This window comes from Musca vetustissima, unplaced genomic scaffold (genome assembly GCF_032173495.1).
Source record: "Musca vetustissima isolate MV318-11 ecotype Yass unplaced genomic scaffold, APGP_CSIRO_Mvet_v1 utg11521, whole genome shotgun sequence".
NCBI classification, from domain to species: Eukaryota; Metazoa; Arthropoda; class Insecta; order Diptera; family Muscidae; genus Musca; species Musca vetustissima.
Genome location: NW_026876327.1, coordinates 59049 through 66067, shown reverse-complemented (window position 1 = coordinate 66067; position 7019 = coordinate 59049). Strand labels below are relative to the sequence as shown.

The 7019-nt window shown below is 40.0% G+C and overlaps 1 protein-coding gene across 1 annotated transcript; it reads left to right on the top strand.

The window, feature by feature from the left end:
• Nucleotides 1-937: 937 nt before the first annotated feature.
• LOC133338843 (uncharacterized) lies at nucleotides 938-6762 on the top strand (the record flags this gene model as incomplete). Its single annotated transcript, XM_061546951.1, has 3 exons — nucleotides 938-1267; nucleotides 2627-3936; nucleotides 6335-6762. Coding segments are annotated over exons 1-3 (2068 nt in total), but the record flags the coding sequence as incomplete, so codon positions are not given.
• Between the last annotated feature and the right edge of the window lie 257 nt (nucleotides 6763-7019).

Genomic DNA, 7019 nt, shown 5'->3' with positions numbered 1-7019 from the left:
TGACTATTTGAAATATAGTTGTGTATAATAATAACGCAATACACCCTACAGTCCGCATTGGTTGAAATTTATATAAATAATAATTTTTAGTATTATTTATATTGAATTTGGTTGAAAATAATATAAATTTGATATTTTTGCATATATTTATATCTATAAAACATTTATATTGATTTGATTTTCAAATTGAGTGGAAAATTTATAAATTTTTTTAAACCTTTTTCGAAAATTTGTCGAATTTTAGTTAATTTTTATTGAAAGTTAAGCTTTTTCGTGTAGTTTCTTGGCTACAATTTTGATATTATCGTTCGATTTTCGGCATTTATCGACAATTATTTGCTATTTTTTGGATTTTAATCCAACTTTTGTGAGTTTTTGATAGAATCTTTGGAAAATTTTGGAACATTTTCGTCATTTCTTGGATTTTATTTGTCATAAAAACAATTTTGGTTGGTTTTTCGAACAATTTTTATCGGTTTTCAAATATTATTTCGGATATTTAGATTGTTTTAGCTAATTTGAGCTAATTCTCATTGGAAATTGTGGTAAGATCGTCGGTTTTTTTAAAACTTGTTGGACATTTTTTTTGGAATTTTATTCAAATATTGGAAAAATTGTTCAATTTTTTAATTTTTATTTCGATTTTGGTATTTTCCTTAAAGAAGTTGGTGTTTCTTTGGAATAATTTGGATCGATTGGTTAATAATCGAAATCAGATTGGCATTTTCTCAATTATTCGAGTCCTTTGTTGAGAAAATCATTAAATTTTTGTTATTTTCGTTCTCGATTGAGAAAATCATTACATTTGGAAATTTTTCGTAATCCTTTTTGATTGTTGAGCGGTTTTTGCATTTAAGACTCCAAGATGTTTACTCCTTTGGATAGTTTTATCAGAGTTTCTGACTCTTTTGTCAAATTTGTTGAATATATCCGGGCAATGAAACCCGAAGATATAAATATTTTTGCTCTGGAAGTCCGTAGCGCCGAACTAGGAAAAGTTTGGAAAGAAACAGAGGATAAGTATAGAACGTGTATTCTCTATTTGGAAACGTCTGAAGAGACGACTAAGGAAACTCTCGAGTCGGCGGATCGGAAATTTGAGGTAGTGTACCAAAAATATATGGATTGTTTATCGAACTTGAATTGTAAGCTGTCAGAATTGAAGGGCGAACAACAATTGTTGAACTCCTCTCGTAGTAGTTCAGTAGCTTCTCTAACGCAGCATCACTGTGATATTCCTAGGGAAGCGCAGCCATCAGATGTAGCGGTAGGAAAATCGAGGTCTTCTCCCCACACTCATCCGGAGGTGGTTAATTCAGCTACTAGCTCTCCAATATTGCGTATTGAAGATCCTAGTACTCCTCAGACCTTCACAATTCCCCCAAATTTAGACAGTGTACATAGTCTAACATTACCTCCATGTGATACCGATATTTTCGAAGGAGATTTTCAGTCATGGCCTACATTTAGAGACCTTTTCAGCACGGTTTATATAAATAATACGCGTTTGAGCGATATTGAGCGTCTTTGCCATTTAGTGCGCAAAACCAGTGGAGAAGCTCGGGAAATTGTGTCGAAATTTCCTTTAACGCACCGTAGTTTCGGTCCAGCGTGGAATGCGTTGAAAGACACGTATGATAATCCGCGTTTACTTGTCCACAATCAATTGAAAACCCTGTTTGCTCTGCCGGTACTTCAAATTGAATCCACTTCGGGTCTTAAAATTATCCAAAGAGGAATTAATGGTTGTTTGTCAGCGATGTCTATCTATGACATCCCAACAGAAAATTGGGACCCATTTTTAGTGTTCTTATGTCTTCAACGGCTACCCAAAATTACTCAAACCTTGTGGGAGCAAAGCGTTAGGGACAAAGCAGCTATTTCACTTTGGAAAGATTTAGATAGCTTCCTAACTGAGAGAATTAGAACTCTAATGTGCCTCCATGATATGAGAGGAAGTGAACAGGCACCCAAATCTAGCGTAAAAAGGGTCCAAACACATTTGACTAAATCGGATACGTCAAATAATTTAAAGTCGCCCCAAAAAAAGGATTGTATTCTCTGTCCGCAACACGTCCATCAACTTTTTGAATGCCCTCGGTTTAGAAATATGTCGATTTCTACTAGATTCTCGATCGTTAAACGTCGTCGCCTTTGTGTCAATTGTTTGCGAAAGGGGCACGAAGTTAAAAAATGTCTCAGTAAACATCGGTGTTCTCACTGTAGCAGAACACATCACACTTTGTTACATCGCAACGATTCCTCACCTAACAAATCGCCTTCCGTCCCAAGTCCAACTAATAGAAATATAAATATCGGGGGAAATAGACCCTCTAGTAATTCGGTCAATCCAACTCTTCCATCTACGTCGTCTTCTTGTACTCCTCGACAAGTTTTCCATGTAGCACAAAATAAATCGGTCCTTTTAGGAACAGCGATGGTAAATCTAATTCATTGCGGAATCTCGTACCCAGCTAGGGCCCTAATAGACCCCGCTTCAGAGTCGTCGTTTTTGTCTGAGCGGCTTCAAAATCGTTTGAAACTCCCTGTCTCGTCAACTAATGTTAGCATTTCGGGCGTAAATTGTGCAATTTCGGCAAATTCACGCAAAATTTGTTCGATAAAGATCGGAAGTCCCTGTGATCCCTCGGTCTTACTATCCACCAATGCATTAGTGTTGCCAATGATATCGGGAAGTTTACCATCATTCTCTGTCTCCTCAGATTTTAAGTCTCAAATGCCTAATCTTCGTCTGGCTGATGTTAACTTATTCGATTCTAGACCAGTTGATCTTCTGCTAGGTGCCGATTTATACCCTAAAATATTGTTAGAGGGATGTCGTTCCATAATTTCGGGAACTTTGCTGGCACAAAATACAGTTTTCGGTTGGCTCGTTACAGGACCTATTCCTTCGTCACAAATTAGAACCTTTGCCACTACTATCAATATCGAAGAAGAGGATTCGTTAAATAAGACCCTACTACGGTTCTGGGAATTAGAAGAAACTCCAAAGCGGAAACTTATGTCTCCATCCGATCGGCTTTGTGAAGAAAACTATATTCAGACCACTCGTAGAACCTCTGACGGTAGATATATTGTGACCCTGCCCTTACGAAATGATGTAAGCCTAGATGGTTACTTAGGGGAATCTCGTGGTAATGTCCTTAAACAATTCCTTCGAAATGAGTCCTCCTTATTGAGAAAACCGGACATTAAAATCACATACGATCAAGTTTTGACGGAGTATTTAGACCTGGATCATATGAAACCAGTATCTCCTGCCACCTCCAATACACTTTCGTGCTATTTGCCCCATCATCCGGTTATCAACCCAGAAAAACAGACGACCAAATTACGGGTCGTCTTCAATGCGTCCAATAAAACATCTAATGGGAATAGTTTGAATGACATTTTGCATGTTGGACCGACTTTGCAACTTGATCTCGTTCTTCTAATACTTCGTTGGCGAGTATTTAAATTTGTATTCAATTCGGACATTACCCAGATGTATCGGCAGATCCGGGTTGACCCCCACCAAACCCCCCTTCAACGAATTCTCTATCGGGACTCGCCAACCAAACCAATTCAAGATTATGAACTACAAACGGTGACCTTTGGTTTGAATTGTGCGCCGTATCTGGCCATTCGGACACTTTTGCAACTGGCGGACGAAATAGAAAATAAATATCCTCTAGCGGCGCATATCTTGCGAAAATCAATGTATGTGGATGATGTTTTGGCAGGAGCTCATGATCTTGAGACGGCGTTGGCCGCTAGGGACCAACTAATTTCGGCACTTTCTTCGGCAAAGTTTGAATTAAGAAAATGGACATCCAATGATAAGGCAATTTTGAATCGTTTCCCGCCAGAACATTTAGTGGATGCGCAATTGTTGTCATTTGTGGAAGCTAGCAGTTCTAAACCTCTTGGTATAAGGTGGAATGCTAGGTTAGATTCCTTTTATTTTGATGTCAAACCTATAGAGAAGAAAACGTCATATTCGAAACGGGAGGTTTTGTCGGCAATAGCTAAGTTGTTTGATCCTGTTGGTTGGTTAGGACCAGTTATTGTCACTGCAAAAATTATAATGCAAAAGATCTGGCTAGATCAAATCGGTTGGGACGATCCGCTTGTACAAGCCACTTATTCGGAATGGCTTAAATTCGTAGAGACATACCCCCAAGTAAATGCAATTCAAATTCCTCGGTGGGTTCGGTACACCCCTCAATGTTCGGCGGAATTGCATGTGTTCTCTGATGCCTCAGTTAAGGCATACGCCGGGGTAGTATATATTCGAATTGAAGTCCCTGGTCAGAATGTGTTCGTGCATTTGCTATCTAGCAAGACCAAAGTAGCTCCAATTAAATCAATTTCCCTTCCTCGTTTGGAACTTTGTGGAGCAGTTTTAGCCTCGGAACTTTTGAAGGTTATTACAAAAGAGATAGACGTAGAATTTCGTCAGGTCTATTGTTGGACAGATTCTACGATAGTTTTGTCGTGGCTTCGGAAAACACCTTCTACTTGGACAACATTCGTCGCCAATAGAGTTTGTAGAATCCAAGAAAATGTTGGTAATCACAACTGGTACCACGTTCGGTCGGAAGATAATCCTGCAGATTTAGGAAGTCGAGGTATATCGCCAGTTGATTTAGCTAATAGTTCCCTTTGGTGGCATGGGCCGGAGTGGCTCAGTCAAGATAAATCGAGTTGGTCTATTCGAGATTTAACTCCACTTGAAACAGATATTGAAATGCGCTCGGTGCAAACTCATTTTTCCTTTGTTTCGTCAACTTTTGTAGATATTTTGGATAAATATTCATCCTTTGTAAAGGGCATTCGTGCAGTTGCATATATGTTTAGGTTCCTTCGTCAAACTTGTAGTCGATACCGAGGTAAATATTGTTATCCCGATAAAAGAATTACGACGTCGGAATTTGAGGAGGTTCGACTTCTCCTAATAACCCTCACTCAAAAGGTACATTTTGTAAAGGAATATAAAGATTTGTTGGATAAGAAATTATTATCAACCTCGAGCAGTCTTGTTCCTTTAAATCCAATTTTAGATGACAATGGTGTCATGCGAATGAATGGTCGTTTGGCACGTTCGCCAACTCTTTCTCCATCGGAACGGTGTCCAATTATTCTCCCTTATAAAAGTAGGTTCGCTAGACTTTTGGTGGAATACGTTCATATAAAGTGTGTTCACGGTGGAATACAGTTAATGCTACGCACTTTACGAATGGAATATTGGATTCCAAGAGTAAAAAATTTGATCCGATCAGTCATTCGGAATTGTAAAGTCTGTTTATTAGATAAAAAGAAACATTGTAGCCAAATTATGGCAGCGCTACCACCGGAAAGAACAATGATTGATAGGGCGTTCACTAATACCGGTATTGACTTTGCCGGTCCTTTTGATGTGAAATCGTACAGTGGTCGAGCTTGTAAAATTACCAAAGGATATGTTTGTGTGTTCATTTGTTTTTCGACTAAGGCTATTCACTTGGAAGCCGTATCTGATTTGTCAACTGCTAACTTCATGGCCGCATTACATCGATTTATTGCTCGTCGAGGTTGTCCACGTACGATATTTTCTGATAATGGTACAAATTTTGTTGGCGCTTCACGTGAAATTAGGCGGAACTTCATTCAATTCATTCGCGAAAGTTCCGAATCGATTTCAGATACCCTTATTCAGCAGGGTCTAGAATGGAAATTTATTCCAGCGGGTGCACCACATATGGGTGGACTCTGGGAAGCGGGAGTTAAAAGTTTCAAACATCATCTTCGAAAATATAGTCGAAATCTTCGTTTCACATTTGAAGAGTTAGCCACGGTCTTATCCCGAATAGAAGCTTGTCTTAACTCACGTCCTCTTTGCCCAATGTCGGATAGTCCAGGAGAAGTTGTAGCTTTAACACCCGGCCATTTTTTGATAGGAGCCCCTTTATTAGCTCCGCCTGAGCCTGTTATAACTGAGCAACCGATGTCGCTGGTGAATCGGTTTAGAAAAGTCCAGGCACTTGCTCATCAATTTTGCATCAGATGGAAAGATGAATACCTTAAAAATTTGCATATGCGGTATAAGTGGAAATTTCCGCAAAGAGATATTGTAAATGGCGATTTAGTCGTGGTTCGGCACGAGAATCTCCCTCCGACCTCGTGGAAGTTAGGTCGTGTAGAAAATGTTTACCCGGGTGTAGATGGGCACGTTCGAGTGGTAGATATTCGTACGGCAAACGGCGTTGTAAAGCGGCCTATATCCAAGTTGGTCATTCTGACCGACCAATCGTCGAATGATGAAAATCATTAAAATATTTTTCTTCCCTCTTAGTAACATGGACGCTTCCAATATGTACACCATTGATCTCATCGCTGAAATCGACGATATATTGCAAAGTGGAGATCGTACCACTAGGTCGAAAAACCGCACAACTTCGGAAGTTTTGGATGAGTTGGTTCGTCCAATAGCTGCGGTTAAAATAACTGACTTTGAGACGGAATCCGTAACTGCGGGTTCCAGCATACCCCCAATCACCATCGATACATTATCCGAATCCGTAACTGCGGGTTCGAATCGTGTGCAACCACCGGAATCCGTAACTGCGGGTTCTTCGGCACCAATCGTGGAAAACTCAAAACCCAGATCTGATCCCATAGCTGTGGGTGACTCGGTCGTGGTTCCACCATCGGAGTCCGTATCTGCGGGCTCCTCGAATTTAAATAGAAATTGTCGCGTTTGCAATCGCCGGCACTCGATTGGTACGTGCCGCGATTTTCTTGCGATGTCTGTCGAAGCGCGCATACACATCATAACTGTCAACCGGGACTGTACACGCTGCCTAGCCAAATGGCATCAAGCCAAAGAATGCCACAGTCAAAAAACGTGTGTCAAATGCGGAGGAAGGCACAATACCCTTTTGCATTTGGAGTCTGTGGATCAAGGGAACGTTACTAAAATGTCCGTCCGTTCTCGTCAAAACATAAGGTCTCGTCCGTATCCTAGTCCTATGTCAGGT